Genomic DNA, 24,777 nt, shown 5'->3' with positions numbered 1-24,777 from the left:
TATTTACTTACCTCCCCACGAGAGCAGAGTTAGATACAAAGTCAGTTTTAATGAGTGGAAAATCCAGCTCCTCCAAAAGAGGCACTCTGGATTGGCACAAAAATCAAAATTGCCTCAGTCTAGAAAGATTTCACCTTCACTAACCGAGAACAGGTACTACACTTTGTTCTCCCTTCCAGACATACATACCTCTATCTTTTTGATTTCGTCTACGTCAATTGCTTCGACTGAAACAGTCTCAACCGAGCTGGGTTCAAATTGTTCTTTATCTGCCAACTCCATGAATAGACAGCCCGTGTTTTTCTTTTTCGGTCCAAATACTTTGATCCAAACATTGCTATTAGTTCCATGGTCTTCTTGGTCACCGGTACGGATTCGGAATGTGTATGGAATTGCTGAAGACGAAAGTTTCCGTTTTAAAACATATAATTCAATACACATTTTAAAATTATTACAAGTTTTCACACAAGCCATTATCAGTGATTGGTCACAGTAACAAATCATGTTTCCTTAGATTTCTGTCATTCTCTGTTTCTTTTAATAATCATTGCAAATCACTCTGTGTTTGACAATAATCATTAGCAACAAGAAATAGATGGTAAACCAGTGTTGCCATAACACAAAGTGATTTGCAATGGTTGTTCAAAGAAGTGGAGAGTCAGGGAAATCTGTGTTACTTTGAAATTTAATTGAGAATAAGCCTCCTTAGGATTCCAGTATTCTTTGCACATTTCCAGTGGCGGTCTGGGTGGTGCTCTCTCTCTCTCTCTCTCTCTTTCTTTATCCTTTCTATTCTCCTTGTTCATTCACAATCATTTTTGTATGGCACCAATCAACGGGGAAACAAGGATGGTGGTGAAGGGATTATGGTATTTCTGGTAGCTTCAGTTCTCTTGAATTCGTGTAAAGGTTCTTCACCTTGGTTATCAAAGGTGCTTAGATGTTAGAAGGTGGAACGATAAAGCGTCACCATAAAGAAAACAAACCTACAGCTTTATTTTAGCATATTTATTGAAAAATATCAATTCCGGTAACTTGATTATATAGTAGAACTAACATCTATTCAATGTGGCCGCCTTCAGCCTCAATCACCGCTTTGATACAGGTCTGGAACTAGGAGCATACCTTTTCCACAAGTGCTGATAGGAGCTCAGCGAATACTCGGCGGATGGCGGCGATCAGACTGACTATGGTGTTTTAAAAGGTCATGTTGGTGATGTTCTCAACGTATGACCAAATGAAGTAGTTCAGTGGGTGTTCAGGTCGGGGGAAGAAAGAGGGCTAGTGAGAAAAGGGTACAAGGTCGTAGCACTCCTTCTGGGTCTCTTTGGCCTTGTGAGCTGGGGTCAACTCCTACTCCTGAACCCACGGTCTGCCAGCGGCCACCTGATTGCACCAGGGGATTACCATACTCTTCAGCACATCCAAGTACACTTTCGTGTTGACTTTCAAATTCGAACATGTGAAGTGGCATGATGTGGCCCTCACTTGAAACTAAATCAACGGCTATAACCATGGACGGAAACTTTATTTTCATCACCCTGGGCACGTTCCTCAAGCATTGAATCATCTGAATTTGCATTTTGAGGGTGCTAGCAATGCTCCTGTTGTCATAACTTGGACCAGTAGAGAGCATGAGTTGTAGATTGTGTCTCTTTCAGACGTAATAGAAAGGATTTATACACAACTGGCCAAATAGTAGATGGTCTACAACAAAATAAGAAACCCGGTTTTCATCAAATGGAAATGGAATCATGTCATCTTTTCTTGGATGATAATTTTATCGTTCCACCCTGTACTTCTGAGCTTCAAGACTTTTATTTCTGTTTGGTGCCATTTTTTCATGTTTTTTTTTTTTAGTATGTGTCAACACCAGCCCTAGACTTGTTTTACCTGTGATTTTGTTACAGAGATAGTGCTTATCTCACACAGGTGAGAAATAATGATGCACTTTATGGAAAAATGTGTTTTCTATAAACATTATAATTTCCCTGTTGTCAAGAGTAAAATGGACTGAAGCATTGCATGCCAAAAACCAGGTGAGTTCCAATCAGTCTCTGGCCAAACATTGTAAAGCTATGATGCAGCAAAACAGTCCATTGTGAATGACCAATATATATATATATATATATACATATATATATATATATATATATATATATATATTCAAGCACATCTTATTGAACACGACTGAGTTCTTCTTTTTTCCCATTTTGTTGGATAACTTTTCAATCTCATTTAATATTGGGACAAATATACTAACTGTATTCAATAACTAGCAATAAATAAACTAAATAAATAAAATATAAAATAAGAAAATCAAAATTAAAAAAAAAAATAATTCACCCCTACCCATCCTGCACCCACCTTTATAATCAATATAAAAAAAAAAAATACGACTAACAATAAATACACCAAGCCTCAATAAAGAAAATTACAACAACAACAATCATTCTTGACGATGATCGGATGTATCGATAGAAAGCGCTTGAGAAGATTATGGCCGAACAACAACTACTGGGCATCATGTATGCCAGCCGAAATAAAAAAGACCGCTCGGCGAATTGAAAAGTTATCCAACAAAATCGAAAAAAGGAGAACTCATTAGTGTTCAATCAGACATGCTGGCAAAATATATAAATATACATATATATATATGTATATATATATATATATATATATATATATATATATATATATATATATATATATATATGTATATATTCCCACCTACTTTTCTCCTTGTTTCTTCACTTTTTTCTCTTTTCCTCTCTTTTCTATTTTTATTTTTTTGATAAGGGAAAAGAAAAGGAATAGAGAATTTAAAAACGTAAAAATAAAATAAATTTTTGTAAAGCAAAGAAAAAGTAGAATGTGGATCTTGCGCTTATTTTTGATGGCGTCATAACTTTTGTTTCTGATGTTATTTGGGTGGACTGTCGTTTTAAGATGTGGATTCATCTATTTCGATGACCATTATCCCTGAGTGTTTTAACCTTGAATAGTGGTGACTCAATAGTTCAAAAAAAGGTTCGGTGCAAAGATTCACCCCCCCCCCCAAATTGTTAAATTACTTAAATTAATCAACAACAAAAAAAGAAAGGAAAAAAAAATGGGGATAAAATAGACAAATTTCAGGGAGCAAAGCAAAAAAAAAAAAAAAAAAGAAAAAGAAAAAGACAAGTTCAAACTTTACTTCCAGAAATTCTGTATCGTGATGCCCTAATGATTCCTGGGGACAACTTCTTGATTGTATATCTCAAAGACTTAAGTATAAGTCCTAGTACTAAGAAATATAATGAGAAATGAATATGATTTGAATATGATTGAATATTCCCCAGATCTGGACCCCCTCCCTCTGCACACTATTGCAACAATCAAGACATTATCAAAACATTCTATTATTAGAATCAGATCGTAAACAAAGAAAACTGTTGCTTATTATGAAAAGTAATAATTGCAAAATAAACATTTTTTGTAATAATTTATTAATCTATTATTAATACCGTAATACCTTTAACGTACGTACTTTTGTCACGGTTTCCAGATTATAAATTATTCAATTGGAAGATCTTAGTTATTAAAAGAGCGATAGAAGGTATTACCATACTAAAAACATTAAATTAGCGCATCTTTATATTAATTTAATGTTCGTATTATGTTATCATTGTCTATCCTCCCTTTTATTAAATAAGATCTCCCGATCAACTTTAAATAAAGTAAAATTAAATTAAAAAAAAAAAGTTACTTTTAGGCCATTCATGAAACTAAAATATATCTTCTTGGTCTTCTGACTAGGATACATGGGTAGTATCTGTTCTGTCTAAAGATGGCATAATGATATTGTGGGGTTTTTGCTCATGCTAGGCGTTCATACAATGAAAATATGTCACAGACTCCTACAAGGATATTGAAGATAAACCATAATAACAAGATATATTCTGACACTACATTAACCAATTTAATTAGATAAATACTTTTACAGTTTTAACAAAAGCGTTACAATAATATCACAAAATCTCCATTCACGCTGAACATTCATAGAATGCCCAACAGCAATATATTACACATGAAAGATATAGTACATAATATATTACATATGAAAGATATAATACATAATATATTACACATGAAAGATATAGTACATAATATATTACATATGAAAGATATAATACATAATATATTACATATGAAAGATATAGTACATAATATATTACACATGAAAGATATAGTACATAATATATTACATATGAAAGATATAGTACATAATATATTACATATAAAAGGTATAGTACATAATATATTACATATGAAAGATATAGTACATAATATATTACATATGAAAGATATAGTACATAATATATTACATATGAAAGATATAGTACATAATATATTACACATGAAAGATATAGTACATAATATATTACATATAAAAGATATAATACATAATATATTACACATGAAAGATATAGTACATTATATATTACATATGAAAGATATAGTACATAATATATTACACATAAAAGATATAGTACATAATATATTACACATGAAAGATATAGTACATAATATATTACACATGAAAGATATAGTACATAATATATTACACATGAAAGATATAGTACATAATATATTACATATGAAAGATATAGTACATAATATATTACATATGAAAGATATAGTACATAATATATTACACATGAAAGATATAGTACAATATATATTACACATGAAAGATATAGTACATAATATATTACACATGAAAGATATAGTACATTATATATTACATATGAAAGATATAGTACATAATATATTACACATGAAAGATATAGTACATAATATATTACACATGAAAGATATAGTACATAATATATTACACATGAAAGATATAGTACACAATATATTACATATAAAAGATATAGTACATAATATATTACATATGAAAGATATAATACATAATATATTACACATGAAAGATATAGTACATAATATATTACATATGAAAGATATAGTACATAATATATTACACATGAAAGATATAGTACATAATATATTACACATGAAAGATATAGTACATAATATATTACATATGAAAGATATAGTACATAATATATTACATATGAAAGATATAGTACATAATATATTACATATAAAAGATATAGTACATAATATATTACATATGAAAGATATAGTACATAATATATTACATATGAAAGATATAGTACATAATATATTACACATGAAAGATATAGTACATAATATATTACATATGAAAGATATAGTACATAATATATTACACATGAAAGATATAGTACATAATATATTACATATGAAAGATATAGTACATAATATATTACATATGAAAGATATAGTACATAATATATTACATATGAAAGATATAGTACATAATATATTACACATGAAAGATATAGTACATAATATATTACACATGAAAGATATAGTACATAATATATTACATATGAAAGATATAGTACATAATATATTACACATGAAAGATATAGTACATAATATATTACATATGAAAGATATAGTACATAATATATTACACATGAAAGATATAGTACATAATATATTACACATGAAAGATATAGTACATAATATATTACAGATGAAAGATATAGTACATAATATATTACATATGAAAGATATAATACATAATATATTACATATGAAAGATATAGTACATAATATATTACACATGAAAGATATAATACATAATATATTACATATGAAAGATATAATACATAATATATTACACATGAAAGATATAGTACATAATATATTACACATGAAAGATATAGTACATAATATATTACACATGAAAGATATAGTACATAATATATTACAGATGAAAGATATAGTACATAATATATTACATATGAAAGATATAGTACATAATATATTACACATGAAAGATATAGTACATAATATATTACACATGAAAGATATAGTACATAATATATTACATATGAAAGATATAGTACATAATATATTACATATGAAAGATATAGTACATAATATATTACACATGAAAGATATAGTACATAATATATTACACATGAAAGATATAGTACATAATATATTACATATGAAAGATATAGTACATAATATATTACACATGAAAGATATAGTACATAATATATTACATATGAAAGATATAGTACATAATATATTACATATGAAAGATATAGTACATAATATATTGCACATGAAAGATATAGTACATAATATATTACATATGAAAGATATAGTACATAATATATTACATATGAAAGATATAGTACATAATATATTACATATGAAAGATATAATACATAATATATTACACATGAAAGATATAGTACATAATATATTACATATGAAAGATATAATACATAATATATTACACATGAAAGATATAATACATAATATATTACACATGAAAGATATAGTACATAATATATTACATATGAAAGATATAGTACATAATATATTACATATGAAAGATATAGTACATAATATATTACATATGAAAGATATAGTACATAATATATTACATATGAAAGATATAGTACATAATATATTACATATGAAAGATATAGTACATAATATATTACATATGAAAGATATAGTACATAATATATTACATATGAAAGATATAGTACATAATATATTACATATGAAAGATATAGTACATAATATATTACACATGAAAGATATAGTACATAATATATTACATATGAAAGATATAATACATAATATATTACATATGAAAGATATAGTACATAATATATTACATATGAAAGATATAGTACATAATATATTACACATGAAAGATATAGTACATAATATATTACATATGAAAGATATAGTACATAATATATTACATATGAAAGATATAGTACATAATATATTACACATGAAAGATATAGTACATAATATATTACATATGAAAGATATAGTACATAATATATTACACATGAAAGATATAGTACATAATATATTACACATGAAAGATATAGTACATAATATATTACAGATGAAAGATATAGTACATAATATATTACATATGAAAGATATAGTACATAATATATTACACATGAAAGATATAGTACATAATATATTACATATGAAAGATATAGTACATAATATATTACATATGAAAGATATAGTACATAATATATTACACATGAAAGATATAGTACATAATATATTACATATGAAAGATATAGTACATAATATATTACATATGAAAGATATAGTACATAATATATTACATATGAAAGATATAGTACATTATATATTACATATAAAAGATATAGTGCATAATATATTACACATGAAAGATATAGTACATAATATATTACATATGAAAGATATAGTACATAATATATTACATATGAAAGATATAGTACATAATATATTGCACATGAAAGATATAGTACATAATATATTACATATGAAAGATATAGTACATAATATATTACATATGAAAGATATAGTACATAATATATTACATATGAAAGATATAATACATAATATATTACACATGAAAGATATAGTACATAATATATTACATATGAAAGATATAATACATAATATATTACACATGAAAGATATAATACATAATATATTACACATGAAAGATATAGTACATAATATATTACATATGAAAGATATAATACATAATATATTACACATGAAAGATATAGTACATAATATATTACATATGAAAGATATAGTACATAATATATTACATATGAAAGATATAGTACATAATATATTACATATAAAAGATATAGTACATAATATATTACATATAAAAGGTATAGTACATAATATATTACACATGAAAGATATAGTACATAATATATTACATATGAAAGATATAGTACATAATATATTACATATAAAAGGTATAGTACATAATATATTACATATAAAAGGTATAGTACATAATATATTACATATAAAAGATATAGTACATAATATATTACATATAAAAGATATAGTACATAATATATTACATATAAAAGATATAGTACATAATATATTACACATGAAAGATATAGTACATAATATATTACACATGAAAGATGCCGCAGTGGAATTTCCACAAGTCCCACTAATATGTATTAACTATTAATAATTATAAGCAATAAATTAATGTGATATTAAGTATTTATTTTTTATATTGGTAAATATTAATAAAATGTTAGAAAATCAATTATTAATTTATAGTTAAAGTAAACCTGCAATTAACTGTTAAATGCCTTGATTTAATTTAACAAAAAATATTTCAAAAATAAAGAATAACAAAATATTAAATTTGGGTGATTCTTTACAAAATCCTATCATGAGAAAAAGTGTCTCATTAAATCTGTTACAAAGAAAGTAAGCTTCCTCTATCGGACTAGAAAACGTGTTGCACCTGCCAGTCGCTACCATTCACCCATGTTGCCCCAACCACTAGTACACCCCTTCTTGAGCAAAGTGCAAAAAATAACAATCTCGCATTATCTGTCAAGTATTCTTTGCATATTTCCAGTAGAGGTCTGGGCGGTGCTCTTTCTCTGTCCTCTGCCTTTCTATTCTCCTCATTCATTCACAATCATTTTTGTATGGCACCAACCAACAGAGAAACGAGGATGGTGGCAATCTTATTTTACAAGTACTCTAATGAACTTATTGCATCTGTACTTTTTAAGCAAAGATACCTTGACCAACCTGATTAGCAACAAAATCCCACCCCTTCATTATAGAGATCTTTAGATGTTGAAAAATGTTTTTATTCTGATAGCTTTTTTTCTTAAACCGCTTACCTCGGGAATTCCCTGTTTCCCATGTCATAACAACGGGCATAAATTTGAGTGTAATCTGAGCAAAGTTCTTGCTGCCCAACTGCTGACCGTTTCATAAATCTGGCCTCTATCACAGTAGCTCCTTACATTTCAGTGGTAATATGCCTTGTGAACAAAATTAAAAAAAAAAGTTCAATTTTTGTTGTGGTTTTCAAAAAGTATTGAAACTCTTAGAATATTGTTGCATTTTGATAACAAGATTTTTAATGTTACAAAATGTTGCCATGTTATTTAAGTATGGTAGCACAAAATGCTCAATTTATTTGATGGTTAGCTGCACAAAGTATGAAAAATGAGCTCCTCAAAGTACTGAAACCACCAAAATAGAAAATACTTTTGTGCTTTAAAGATGTAAATATGTAAGATTGTGTGGGGAAGGTCTTCGATCCCTGCCAGATGTTAGTTGTTTCATTAACAGAAAACAGATGAGTCTTGTCAGTAGCATGTAACCGTCTGCTGATGCCTGGAGCCAACTCCTTGATTGTATGCCCCAAGACTCAGGTATAATTCCTAGTACTGAGAAATATTATTAGAAAAGAAAATAATTTGAATTTGATCCCTCACCTCCAATTTAAATGTTAAAAATTGACATTTTTTTATGAAATAAAAAGACACGTTTTTCATGGAGGGGGAGGGGGTGATTGTACAGAATTACCCAAATTTGTTATAAAAATGCAAAAATCACTAACTTGATCCGTCAGGAACATTTTTTAATGATTGCGCCATTTGTTTATTGAGATGAGAACTTTTATTTGAACTTTTTAATGACTCCATACTTGAAACGGATCCAAATTTACTCACTGACTGACTGTTAAGAGTCATGCAACTTGACATATCTCCATCGTAACCCTGCAGGGAATAGAAGAGATGAGGATGAGAAAGAACAAAAATTTTTTTCCAATCGCACGCTCTTCAAGAAAAAATAAAAACGCTTTTCACATTTTTACTTCACAATTTTATTTAATGGAAAAACAAATAATTTTGCATAATACCAACATTTTATATTTAAATGACCTAAAAGTAGAAATTTATTAAAAATGATTAAATGATAGCCGACAAGTGGTTCAAAATAAAGTTAATAAAGAAAACAGAGTTATATCCCATTCGATAAATGAAACCCCAAAGAGACATTAAGGAATAAACCATATCATCTGCATCATTTTTATAAGAGGCAATAAAAGTGGTGCAAAATATTTGAGGAATTACTTTTACTCGTGCTGGGACGGATATTTTTCATGTCTCATATAAAAGAAAGAGTAGAATTTATTTTTTTTGTTGTCAGCAAGCACACCCACAGCTAATGATCAGTTAATTAGTTTAGAAGTGAATGCTATACATACAAATATATAAACACATAACTTCATACAAATAAAGATATAAATATATTTATATAATTATAAAACACTGTGGACCGTCTGACTGCCCTTGCTTTAGGCGATTCCATCTTTTAAAAAAAGGATGACAGGTGAATTATATATATATATATATATATATATATATGAAAAATATGATTATTCAATTATATTTCGCCCATTACTTATAACAATGCCTTGAATCCCAATGCAACTACAGAACATATACAAATGAATGACAATAACATTGAGTTAGTAAGGCAATGGAGAATATTAATTTCCCTCTCCGCGATTGACCACCTAAGTATTTTATCTTTTATCTAAAGATAACCTATGATCTTTTCTTGATCTTGTCGAATTCAAGAACAAGAATTCATCTTGCTTAGTGCTGATGGTGCATCATTTCTTGTATGGATCAGTATGCAGCCATTCTTATTTGAACCTGGAATGCTATGTTATTTAGAATATTTGATTAGGGTTTACTTGGAGGGTGAAGTATACTAATGTCAGGTTGACCTGGCAGACCTTCAAACCTTTGTACAGTATGACCAAATGTACTCAAGGATGGTATCTAGTAGGTATTCAAACTTTTTTTTTTTTTAATCTTTTTGTTTTTGCTTGGGATGGGGATGCTTGGGATGAAATGAAACAATGAAAATATACAAATTCAGACATTCACTCCCTATTTCAGAGATTCCAATCGATGGATGTTTTTAAAATTCTGACTTTTTAAATTGTTTAGATGTGTCTCACACTTGATTCTTGTTAAGTAGTTTTTGAAATTAATTCTCACAAACTCGATAGCTCTTATAATTGAATGATGAAGATATTTCTAATATTCCAGTTTCTTTTTGTCATACATAAGACCTTTGGTATTTCGCTATATTCTCCCTCTCAACTGTATCACAAAGGACATTGATTTCAACTCAGGTTGCTGCTTTTGTCCCATATCACCAAGTCAAGTTTAACAGCTTTGTTTTCTCCGTAAATATCTGTAGCGATTATTTCCAACAGTTTTTCTTTCTCATATTTTTTGTCCTCATGACTTGCTGCTGCTCTGGATATTCAATTTTGCTTTTGTTTTCTTTTTTTCAATTTCTTTATATCTTTTTTTTTTGGATGAAGCATCCTGCTGGATGTTAGACATTCACTTGCTATTTCAGAGACTCCAACTGAAAGATCTTTTTAGAATTCTAACTGTCCCTTTAAGCACAATTGTTTGTATTTCTCTTACACTTGCCAGATAGTTTTTGACATTCTTTTTCATGGCGTGGATTGCTCCTATAATACCTGGAATGATGGAAATGTTCCAGTTTCTCTTAAGATCTTGGTATTTTATTATCTTCTCCTTCTCAGCTCTATTTAAGCCAGCATCATTAGAGATACTGACTTCAACTAGGGTTTCTACTCTCTTTCTCTGATTCCATATCACAATGGCAACTTTAATTGCTCCATTTTCTACATATGTAGCTGTAAAGCGAACACGATTGTTCACGCAAAACAGTGTTAATGTACACAAAAGCAATTGATTCTGCCAATATTCTGGTAAGTAATCAAAAGGCTAAACCAGATCTAGCACCTAGGCCTTCAGAGGTGATGACACCCTTGCAAATAAATAAACAAATGCAAAAATGATCATAATTATTTCCCTTGATATTTATTTTATTGTTTTATACGGAAAAAATGTTTGATGGCATTTCTCTCTCCCTCCCCCTCGCTTTCTCCCTCGTCCTTCCCTTCCCCTTCTCTCTCTGCTTAAAGAAATATTACTCTTTTACCTTGACATAAAGGGTTCTTTCGATTTTGCCATCATCTTTATTCTTAGCCAACCATCTCTCACAGTGGAAGACGGACGTTTTTTCAGACGAGAATTCAGTTTCTTCTGTCACTTCCACTTTCTCCAGATTCCAAGCCGGTGAGATCATCGTGTTGTCATGTCGGATGTGGATTTTATAAATCTTACCCAAATCAACTGCTTCAAGCGTAAATCGGTCCATCTAAATTTAAAATGAAAATCAGAAGCAATTGGCTCCCCAAAATACTCTAGATTGCAAACTAGCTGGAAAATGAATGAATGCAATTATTTTTGTAGTAAATAAATTTAACATCAAAAATATTTTAAAAAATGTTTAATTTATTAATGAGTCATTAATTATTAAGACTAAAAATCATAAGAAGATAAGATTGCAACTCTCTGAATTAAATTCACCTAGAAACAATAGAAATCCAAAATGCTAATTTTCTAACCACGATATAAAAGACATGCACAAATCAACCTGTGCAATAAAAAAATGAAAAACAGTCGTTGAATTAGAAAACAATAAGAACGAATCATGAATTCATGAGAAATCCTTTTGTAAAGCAATATGCAAATTAGTATAGTGGAAAGCTGAAATTCTTCTACCTTGCATTTTAATGTCGCTTTCATTGTGATAAATGGCTTAACTTTAAACAATGAAAATATACAAATACAGACGTGATTTCTTTTTTCGAAATTCCTAGATTAGTAAATAAAAGCAATTGAAACAATAAATATGATTATTTTATTTTATATGCAACAAGATAAAAACAAAAGCAATATTTTGGTCAAATGAGTGATAAAACGCAATTGGACTAACGTTCTTTCTATGTTGGGATTCTGATATTTTCATATTTTCCTGATTTTTTTTTTGTTCGAACTTATCATTACTCATTGTTGAGATTGTCGGACTGACTTCCTCATCTTGGTTGCTATAGTCACAACGTTTCGGCCGTTTTGCCCTCTGGCCTTCATCAGGTGTTTTGTATCGAACTGGGGAACCGTTTGTTAGGAGTCTCGAACACAACCCTTTATTATTATTACGGAGGTACCGTGTTCGGACTCCAGCTAGGCTCTGGACATAGTTGCTGATTCTCTGTTTTTGAATGTTACTTTTCACTGCCTTCGTTCAGGATTGAACTCAGCACCTTTGGGTAACTGATGAAGGCCGGAGGGCAAAACGGCCGAAACGTTGTGACTATAACAACCAAGATGAGGAAGTCAGTCCGACAATCTCAAATCAATGAAAACACCTCATCTCAAAAATACAGACAATTATTATCATTACTCGTTAAGTATGGCTGACATAATTTCTTTATAACTATGTAAATGTGTGTGTGTTTGTGTGTGTGTGTGTGTGTGTGTGTGTGTGTGTGAGTGTTTTAGAAAATCTACATTAAACTAAAAAATGTATTTATATCTACAATTTTCAGATACAATGGAAGTGGTCACGAGTATCTAAGTACTTCCCTAAGGGAGTTATGGAAAAAGAAGCCTTTTTAATATTTCAACTATATCCTATTTTAATGAAATTGAAATCATATGTATTATATAAAATGTTCTGGGGAAAATAATAGAAATGATTATTAATCTTTAAATGTCCGTCAATGTGCAAAAAAAAAAAAAAAAAGAAAAAAAAATGTACGTCCAATTTTAATGAAATTTATAATCATTTGCATGAAATATCGATTCAAAGAATTTCCCAACATTTCAATTTCTTCTAAGAAGAGATAAGAACCTCACAGTAAAAACAAGAAAAGAAAGTAATGAGTATGATGAAAAAAGGTATATCATTCCTCATTAAATCCCGAGCAACGTCGAGTTTTCCTGCTAGTTTATATTAAACACTATTAGGTGAATAATTAATTTTAGTTTACCAATACTGAACTGAAAGCGATTATATTCATAAAAATGTTAAGTTCAAATTAATTTGGCAAGGAAGATGAATTTAAATAAATCAGAAGATAAATTGGTGCTTATCAGATCGCAGCATTTAAAATTAGTCACAGGATGAAAGTGAAAAATCCCCCAAATCACGTAATTTGATCAAGTAGTTTTATTTTTATTCAAGAAAATCAAACTTTACTCTCTTTCAATGAGAGGGAAAAACAAACAAACAAACAAACAAACAAACAAACAAACAAACAAACAAACAAACAACAAAAAAACAAAATAAAACAAACAAAAAAAAAAGGCCAATAAATTTGTGGCTTAAAAATAATCACTGATTACCTCTCCTTATATTCTCTAGAAAAATATGACCTCGTCTGTCACTTATTGGTAAAAAACGGCAAATTTGTTTTTCATAAAAAAACCCAACTTGATCAATTTTTGTGATTTTTTGGAATAAAAAAAAAATCTTCATTCCGTGTCAAGTAAATACAAAATAAAAGTTTCTCTTCGTTTGTTTATCGTTATAAGTGCAAATTTGAATAAGCACCAATAAATTTCTAAAATTCTTTGATAAGAGCGATATCACCATAAAAAAGAGAAAACGAGGAAGGACCTTCAGTAAGTGATTCTTTAAAGATTAAAAATATTTTTGTAATTTATGCTTTTTCAGAAACATTATTCGAAATGCAGAAATGATGAAATTATGAAGAATCACGTAAGCCTTTAATCGTTCAGTCACACTCACATCTCAAAACGTCTTAAAAACATATTTAAAATTAAAAATGTATAACGAGTTGGTCCACAAATGAGAAAGTGTGACACAAGGGAAGTTACTCTTTTATACTTATATGAACAATTTAAATGTGGGTCTAAAAAGGAGTTCCTTCCCTTACACCAAGAGACTCACGTTGTTAAAATTACCAGCCAGCCTAAAAACTTTTAAATCGTAAACTTGTAATTAAAAATGATATAAGCTTTTTTTATGCATCATTTATTTTATAAGGATATGTTAACTTATTCAAGTATTAAACATTGATTAAATATTCAACTTAACAAAACTTCTCTTGAAGGCAAATGAAATATTATCGACTTGTTTCTAAAAAGGACTCGGACTAAAATAAAAAAAAAAGGAACTAATACACTTTCTAAATAGGATTTTTACGAATTTTGAATTGCCTTCAGTAAGTGAATCCCTCTTTCTTTTTTTTCCTTCTCTCTCCTTTTCTTTCCCTCTCTCCCTGCTCTACTGTTCCGAAAATGTTACAATACAAGGATTTCGCTCTTGGGTACTTGTGTTGAAATAATAAGCTTATTATTTTGAAAGCCATTCTTAACATGAGGAGGGGGATGGTGTTTTGTAATTATTCTATGTTTCCACCTAACAATTTAATTAAAAAAAAAAAAAAGAAGATATTGTAAAGCTTGAATTTAACCTAAAAAAAACTATTAAAAAATAGCATGGTGGCAAAGGTGCACAAGCACCAACTCTTGGCATCTAGCAAATTACAAACGTTTTCCTATCAAGACTTTGAATAGCGTCATCTATTTTGGAACGTTTCAAAGTAATTAATTGACGAAAACAGTTAAGAAAACATCTTGCAGTCAGACATTAATAAAAGATGGGAATGGCGATTAAAAACTAGTGTTGTTTTAATTTTGACATGATTTTTTATTTTAAGGTTTAAAAAAAAATGTACTCACTTGATTTCGTTCAAACTTGTTCTTGTACGTTTGTGAATTAAGTAATTTTCTCTCTCCTGTGTCGCCCTTATCTCCAAATATTGTGATAAAAACATTTGCATCTGTTCCAGCTCCTCGAACATCTCCAGTGTAGACACATACGGTGTAATTCTTGGCTTTAAATTAATACCAAAGACACAAGTCTTAGCAAATTTAAAAGGACATTAAGTTTGTAAATAAATGTAAGATATAATCCCTCAGATGCTGCTGTATCACCTCTAACCTCTTCTCTTCATCAATGTAGGTAATTTTACATAAGGAGATATGATATTTTATGCATCGATTTTCAGTATTTATACTTCAATAGTGTTCAATATGTAAATTGAGGTAGGTAATAAGTTACGAAAATATATTGTAATTAAGCTACACAGAATCTTCTGCAATTCATCCCTGTATGGTTAAAATTTTAGCCTGATGATTACTTGTAGGAATAAAATATGGAAGATTCTGTTTAACTTCATTACCATATATTTTCATAACTTGACATATATATATATATATATATATATATATATATATATATATATATATATATATATATATATTAATTTTCATTATTTATTTCAATTGTGCTCAATACGTGAGTTGAGATAGGTAGTTTATCAGTTTCTAATAGCTGTAGTGTGTCAGTTTCATTTTCTAATGCATATACATATACTAATACATATTATAATATGTATTTTTGTTTACTAGAATTTTTCAAAATTGAGAAATGTTGGGCTATTGCACTGGTGTCAGATAAGTGCATAGTGTAACATGTCAATAAAGTTGTGGTAGTCAAACCTGTGTATGTATTCTTTTCTTCATTTTCAGAGACATTTAAACTCATATTATAGGTTCATTTTATCCAAAACCCTAGTCAAGGGATAATAATTGGTGGTGATGAATTTAAAATTTGCTACGATAAATAATAATTTTTATTTTTTTTATATTTGGACCAATGGAGAGTGCATTTTTCTTAATGACTAAAAATTAAATTCTGAAATTTTTTAATTTTAAAATGGAAGGTTGTGTGTTTATTATGCATTCTAACAATGCTTAAAAGAAATTCAAATTCGAGGAATATTTATTTATTCATTGATGTTAAAATTTCACAAAAATCAGAAGTATTTGAATTTTCCCTTTACTTCCTTTGCATAAACTTAAGAATAACCTTATGACCACTTATTGTACAAGTATACAATATATGCACATATCTAATTCTACTAAAAGCTCTATCCGTTTTTTAATTAATTATTGAATGAAGTTGAAACATGTGTGTAGCAATTGTTTTCACATTCAAACAATAGGAAGTAAAAACATCAGAATTCATCAAGTCATGCACTTTGTGCCCGGTCATCAGTTATAAGCTGTGAGAAGGATGGAGATTTCGTTCGGGGCTGTTTGCTTTACAACTTCAAATTTGGCTTATCAATAGCTGCATCAATAGCTGCATCAATAGCTGCATCAGTAGCTGCATCGATAGCTGCATCAATAGCTGCATCAATAGCTGCATCGATAGCTGCATCAGTAGCTGCATCAATAGCTGCATCAATAGCTGCATCAGTAGCTGCATCAATAGCTGCACCAATAGCTGCATCAGTAGCTGCATCAATAGCTGCATCAAGCTGCAGTATATGTCAAGCATTTGGGGATTGTGCTGCATGTTATATCACATATCCGTCCATATCTCCATGAATAAACCGGAAACCAGCAATGGCGACGCTAGGACAAATCTGTTCGTCGGTACAACGCAAATGAACACAATAAATACACATGAAAACTTCAAATCCCATTTCTTTAGATACACACATCATTAGAATCACTTCAACAAAGAAAACCGCCAGAAAAGCCGCACAGCAAAAGAAAAAAACAAAATACAAAACACAAACATCACAGTAAACGCAACTCCTAAGCATATAAACACCAATATATAATTCACAAAACATTGCAACCTCACAACACCGACTAGATTATATTCACAATTTTATCAACTTCAAATCGATATAACACATGCATACATACACCTAACAGACGGTTCACTACAACACATTATAGCACGAAAAAACAAACACAATCAAAAAGCAAACTCAAGCTAGCGATTAAAAAAAACTTTCTTTGCTCCTTACTACGTCCGCTTCATGGCTATAAAAATACCAGCCTTTTCGACAACTGACAGATCGGCCCTAGCATGGTGCGCTGTGAACTCACTCCATCTTCAACCAGCATCCGACCCCTCACCAACGACATCCGACGCAGAGCTTACTACGCACAGCCAGCATCGCCCACCGCTACCATCTCACCCATGATCCTGATACAAGCCCCTTTCCTTCTTTGGCTGATACCAAAGCATCACCTCTCACCAACCCTGCGCTAAGCGACATCAGCTAACAAGGATCGCCGTACACACTAAGCCACATTTCTGCCATCACCGCCCCGCACCCAACCAAACCCAAAGAAACTTTTATCAGTGACGAGTTTATCTCAACGCCCAGCCAGCCATCCTAACCACGACGCCTTAAATCTCTGATTTGGTGAGAAATAAAATATATATATATATTTAACCTTACTCGGTCGTTTGTATTTTTCTTGCAACCATACGCTTGTTTATTTCATGCAGATAACTGTAATGCAACGCGTTGGTTTCAAAAATTCAAGTCAGGAGATTTGTCCCTCTGTGATGAGCCTTGTAGATTGTAGGTTGTAGATCATGAATGACGGAGTCTTGAAGGTGGCCATTGAATGTGTGCAAGAGGTATTGCACCAGAAGGAGCCAGCACATGTGAATCACAAAAATGTTTTTTTCTTCTATGGCAACACCAGGATGCATGTCGCACGAGTGATCAAAGATATCATACAGCAACTTGGGTGAGAAACTTTTTGCCTTCCACCTTATTTACCTGACCTTGTGCCACCCGATTATAGCCTCTTCTACTCCCTAAGATAATCATCTTTGTAGTAAACCCTTCATTAATGAAGCAAACTTCCACCAACTCTTACAGACTTCATTGCATCCAAATCTCTTGAGTTCTACTGTAAGGGGACTGAACAGTTGGAGACATATTGGCAGAAGGTGCTAGATGCCATTGATGATTAATTTGAAGACTAAATGTAAGTTACACATACTGTGAAGTGTTTTATTTTTTTTAAAAATGAACAGAAACTTCTTTGATTACTTTGTAAATAAATATGAATAAATCATACCAGCAAGTTTATTGTTAATGGCTGATTCTTTCCTGACGAGCTTTCCATTTTTTCCTAAGACTTCTTGGGACAATTTATCCGGCACCAATTCTCTTTCTATGCTACCATCATCTTCATCACGTGCAAGCCACCGGTTGCAGGGGAAAGAGAAAGTCTGTGAACCCTGAGAAGACAACAACAAACAAAAGTAAAGCTGTGCTTCATGCAATTTGAATTAAAAATTCACCAGAAAAAAAAAAACTTAGAAAAAAATTGTAAAGTAAAAATAAGAGCAAAAACAAAACAAAAAAGAAAAAAAGAAAGCAAGCAAAACAATAATTTTAAGTTGTTGAAAAAGAACAAAAAACATCAACAAAATATCTTTATAGGCATTATTTATGTGGTTTCTTTTCAGATTATTGTCTTCATTAATGATATTTTTACTTATTCTATATTTTTTTACTATTTTCAGTTGTGTATTCTTTGGAATAGCAGATTTGGATTAGTAGATTTTTTTTTTATTTCAATCCACCATGACCGGGAAAAGAGTAATATAAATTTTATTTTCTCCTTAGTATCACCATAGTGAGAATATGTGTTTGTGAGTGTGTGGATATGTGTGACATCAAAATAAGGAGATGGCAGCAGTTTCGTTGCACAAAGTATCCTCTCTTTTGACCAGCCTCTGTGCTAATAGCTAACATAGATGTCAAGCATCTTTAACTGACACGATATGTTTGCAGGACGACATCTCTGCTGACATCGTTCACATAGTCCGTTGAGAAGATCTCGTCAACATTGACATAATGGCAATATAGCAGTTACATTTTTAGGTACTATCTTCATTCGACGTAAATAGACAGGTGTATCACTGAGTGATTCGCCCGCCAAACAAACAATCAGAAACCCTGGCATAGGTACACAAGAATCATCTACTTTTTATTATGCTCACACAGTGAGAAAATCGCTAACCCACAGTTGAAGTGGGTTTACGAACGAGACTCATTGGTTTCCCCAAATCAATAACGATATTGTAAATCTACCAAGTCGCATGGCGCTCTTCATAACGATTTACTCTGAGTTGTTTTAATTCTTTTTTAATATATTTTCAAATAAAAAAAACAAAAAAAAAACAAAAAAAAACATTTCACATGCAGTTAAGGGTGACTTTGTGACTGAGTTCATTTCTCTTGAACAGCAGTAATTATCACTTCCTACACTGATGATTGCGAAAGCATTAAACACTGTAGGTATATATATATATATATATATATATATATATATATATATATATATTAAACACTAGGTATATATATATATATAAATATAAATATATATATATATATATATATATATATATATATATATGTTTAGTTACACACATATATATATATATATATATATATAGACTTCTATCCAAGTCTAACGAATTTACTGGGTCGCTAATACGATTCAGTAGCAGAAACATGTGTAACTAAACAGATAAAACGGTAATAAAATAAAATAATATATATATATATATATATATATATATATACATACTAGCAGTTCAGCCTGGCTTTGTTTGGGCCCTATGTACTGTTCATAATTTTATTTGTATATGTATATATATATATTAAAAAGTTTGACTCATATCCAGGTAACCTACATCATAAATTTCAAGTGTTTAAACCCAAAATTGGCAGAGGAGTTTGGTGGAGTCTGCAAAGGTCAACTCTTTCAACTTTGAACTCTTGACAGCCAAATTTTCGCCCAAAAACTGATTAAAAACTTGCTGCATGTCTGAATAGCCTTTTGTACAATTTCAAGTGTTTAGACCCAAAATTGGCAGAGGAGTTTGGTAGATTTTTCATAGGTCAAATCGTTGAACTTTGACCCCTTAACACCCAAATTTCTGGCCGAAAACCGATTAAAAAGATTTTCCCAAATCTCATGTCAAATCTCAAGTCTGTAGACTAAAAACTGATAGAGTAGTTTGGTAGGGTAATGTATACACGCAGACACATACAGACAGACAGGCACATACACACAGACACATACAGACACACAGGCACATACACACAGACACATACAGACACACAGGCACATACACACAGACAGACAATTTCACTTATATATATATATATATATATATATATATATATAGATGTTATTTGTTTTTGTTTTGCAATACTTTTTGAATGAATTCAATTATTTATATGAAAGTGCATTTTTACCTAAATGTGAGTTACGAATAATTTTCCCTTTTACCAATTTGGTACCGCCAAATGGGGAGCAGCATATGTATTGTTGACAATATATATATATATATATATATTTATATATATATATATATATATATATATATATATATATATATATATATATATATGAGGATCATTCCAAAAATAAAGCTTCCTATCTTTTTTAAGCTTAAAAAGTTGAAGAGCTACAAAGCGACCTTTTGTGCTCCAGAATCAATTTTCCTACATAGTCACCACTTTTGCTAGAAATTCAATGACGCATCTCTGCTTCTCTGCTCTGCCATAACATTGGTTGCTTTCTTCAAGTCTCACACCATCAATATCTGCAACAGAAAGATGAAACTTTCAGGTCATGTATTAATAAGTTCAGTCGTCATAACCATGCAATTTGCAATCCCCTCTGATCCATTCGGCGGGATAAGAAATAGGAGGTATTACTTTTGGAATGCCCCTTGTGTGTGTGTGTGTGTGTGTGTGTGTGTGTGTGTGTGTGTGTGTGTGTGTACTTTCAAATTCCTTTTTTATAAAAATTAAATATCTTGTTTGAATTTGATGATTTAATATTTTCATACGAATTAATAGTAATTTTTAATTAAAAAGAAAAAAAATGTTACTTTTCCGGAGGAATTAAGTTTTCTAACATCAACTTTGGCCAAAAACCATCCAGCTGCAAATCCGGAATCATCGTGGCCAATGCGGATCTTCTCAATCTCGTCGCCAACATCCTCCAACTTTAAAACAAATTCAAAGAAAAACGATTGTCAAAAAAGTTTTGTTTTAACATGAATGCCATTAATTTTTTTCAATAACAATTTTTTTTTTTTTTTATAGAACTAGCTGTACTGATTCGGCATTGCTTGAAATAAAATGAAGTCATTTTTGTTTTCAATTTTTATTTGCCTGCACTTTTTGAAACATATAGAAAAGAAATAAAATTTTAGTTGCACAAGAGGCAAAATTTTTATATTTAATTAAAATACGAGTTATTCCCCTTGCCGATTAAGATTTTTTTATTCATAGTTGAAAAATGTTACCAAATTTCTGCGTCGAACTACACATTTTTTCTGCCATGAAATTCGCTAGTTAAAGTTTGGTATGTCAGCTTATCTCAAATGATAAATTTATATGTTAAATTTCTTCTTATTTGCGATATGTTTCAATTTTTCCCCGAAGAGTAGACTTTAACAAAAAGAAAAGATATCCACCTGAGTTTTATGAATTTTGACAAAAATATTTCTGAAATAATTTCTAATTAAAACATTTTTAACTTCTATTAATGTTGATTTGTCATAGTTATTTATTGTCATAGAGATTGTATGTGAAGTCTATGTTTACTTGTCTTCCCACGAGGGAAAAGTTAGGCAGACTATGGGGTTAAAATCAAGCTCCCCCAAACGAAGCCCTCTGAACTGGAACAAAAATAAATGTTGGTTCAGGCAAGAAAAATTTCTCCTTTAAAATTAAAAGTGAATTCTAAAACCAGTGAAATCTTATTATTTCCTTTGCACTGGTCAGTTATAGATAATTTCCCTTTTAATAGTTAGATATAAGTAATCTCCTTTTAAATAGTTAGATATAAGTAATCTTTTAAATAGTTAGATACAAGTAATCTTTTAAATAGTTAGATATAAGTAATCTTTTAAATAGTTAGATATAAGTAATCTCCTTTTAAATAGTAAGATATAAGTAATCTTTTAAATAGTTAGATATAAGTAATCTCCTTTTAAATAGTTAGATATAAGTAATCTTTTAAATAGTTAGATATAAGTAATCTCCTTTTAAATAGTTAGATATAAGTAATCTTTTAAATAGTTAGATATAAGTAATCTTTTAAATAGTTAGATATAAGTAATCTCCTTTTAAATAAGTGATCTCCCTTTATCAAAACTATAATGACGTTACACCTTTAGGCAAGAGTCTTCTCTCTCATTTTTACAAAAGATAGCATACTGTTCAGACTGATCACATATTGTTTCAGCTAAGTCACACGTGAACACCATATACTTTCCTTTAATTCCTGATCTAAGACTTTGTCTCAATACAGATACTGTGAAACCCGTTAATATGATATAAAATGATGCACACCAGCTACAAAAGTGGATCAGTCATAAACGTTGATTACAAGAAATTGACTATTGTTTTGTCTTTGCCTTTTTCTTTCATTTCTGGCACAAAAATAAAGTATCTTTTGTTAACAGAATTTTTGTTTATGGGAAATAGATTTAATGTAAAAATCCAAGATAAACATAAATTCCATCTAGGAACAGAAAGTTTTATTTTTGATAAAATCTCTCTTTACAAATTCTTTTACAAACAAGCAGTTCTTGTTGTCTTCTGCTAACACTATCATCTTCTATCTATCTGAATAAATGCAAAAGTTTTTTCTCATTTATCACTAGCGCTATGACAACAGCATATTCTTTTCATTGTTTTACTCTCGAGTGTATATCCGACACAGTTAGATACAGTTAATCAACCGAGAACCACATCACTCTATATAAAAGTGTATAAGATATCAACGGATACACACTAGAGAGTCAAAACAATGAAAAGAATATGCTGTTGTCCTAGCCCTATTTATCACACCCATATTACCATCAAAATGACTCACTGTTATATAAATCATAATACAACATTGTCTTTTGAAATATATATATAATAAAGAGTAAAGACCCAAACACTTCTATTTGTATGCTTAATTTGTATAATATTTTTTGAAGAATCCAACAATATTTTCTATCCCTTTAATAAATGTATCAGATCAATATTCACTCATTTATTGCGATAAAAAGTACATTGGATTTTTGCAAATGATCACATAATAAAAACTTACCTCAACAACACATTTGTCGACTGCATTTCGTTTAAATTTTTGTTTTCTTTCCTTTTTGTTAGCACAGAGCATTTTCTGTGTTGTCGCTGTCATTTTACCATAAAGAACGATGAAAACATTTGCGTCTGTCGAGGCACCAGACACATCGCCTGTATATGTAGTGATCTCATAGGGGATACCTAAATACAATATAGAATGTGTATCACTGAATATATCAATACATAATAGAATATATATATATATATATATATATATATATATATATATATATATATATATATATATATATATATATATATACCCATTACTTCCAATCAATTTCCCTACATACTCCAAATATTTATCTATTTCCCTCAATTCATCCACTGAAATTTTAGTACTTGGCATATACATGGAGTTATATCCCTTATCAAGTTTCCCTAAATTTTTTTAATGATGTTTACTCTTAATAGAAATATTCGACAAAATTAAGATCATCTGTATGTGTTGTGTTGATGTTCTTGCCTCAACTCTTATACTATAGAAATACTATCACCTTTAATACGACTGAACCCAAACAAATAAAACAGAAATAATAATCAGCCTAAACTTAAACTTTAATTTTAACTTATTTTTCTAATTGAAATCAATAGTTTTTTCTACTATATTAAAGCACTCTTAACCATAACTTTTAAATCACAAACTCTAAACTCTGACTAGTTTTAACCGCTCATAACTACCAAGTAAATTATAAATTTAAACAGTAAAAAAAAATGCACCATTATATAACATAAACTTATAGACTAACTCTAAAATATTTTTATTTGAATTTATTACAAATGAATAAAAACATATATGTGCGCATGTACATATGTACATATATGTATGTATGCATATGTATATATATACATATATA

The 24,777-nt window shown here is 29.7% G+C and overlaps 1 protein-coding gene across 1 annotated transcript in view; it reads right to left on the bottom strand.

Moving 5' to 3' along the window:
* LOC145256408 (lipoxygenase homology domain-containing protein 1-like) overlaps nt 1-24,777 on the bottom strand; it is a 798,046-nt gene that overhangs the window by 36,617 nt on the left and 736,652 nt on the right. The window contains exons 30-36 of the mRNA XM_080115275.1: nt 23,883-24,061; nt 21,664-21,780; nt 18,828-18,990; nt 15,606-15,760; nt 11,992-12,210; nt 9,551-9,710; nt 190-395 (exon numbers count right to left, since the gene is read on the bottom strand). Coding sequence (XP_079971401.1) covers nt 190-395; nt 9,551-9,710; nt 11,992-12,210; nt 15,606-15,760; nt 18,828-18,990; nt 21,664-21,780; nt 23,883-24,061 — 1,199 coding nt within the window. The remainder of the gene's footprint in view (nt 1-189; nt 396-9,550; nt 9,711-11,991; nt 12,211-15,605; nt 15,761-18,827; nt 18,991-21,663; nt 21,781-23,882; nt 24,062-24,777) is intronic.

The sequence above is a fragment of the Euprymna scolopes genome, chromosome 32 (genome assembly GCF_053919585.1).
Source record: "Euprymna scolopes isolate OS-2025 chromosome 32, ASM5391958v1, whole genome shotgun sequence".
Classification (NCBI taxonomy): Eukaryota; Metazoa; Mollusca; class Cephalopoda; order Sepiida; family Sepiolidae; genus Euprymna; species Euprymna scolopes.
This window is presented reverse-complemented; position numbering and strand designations above follow the sequence as displayed.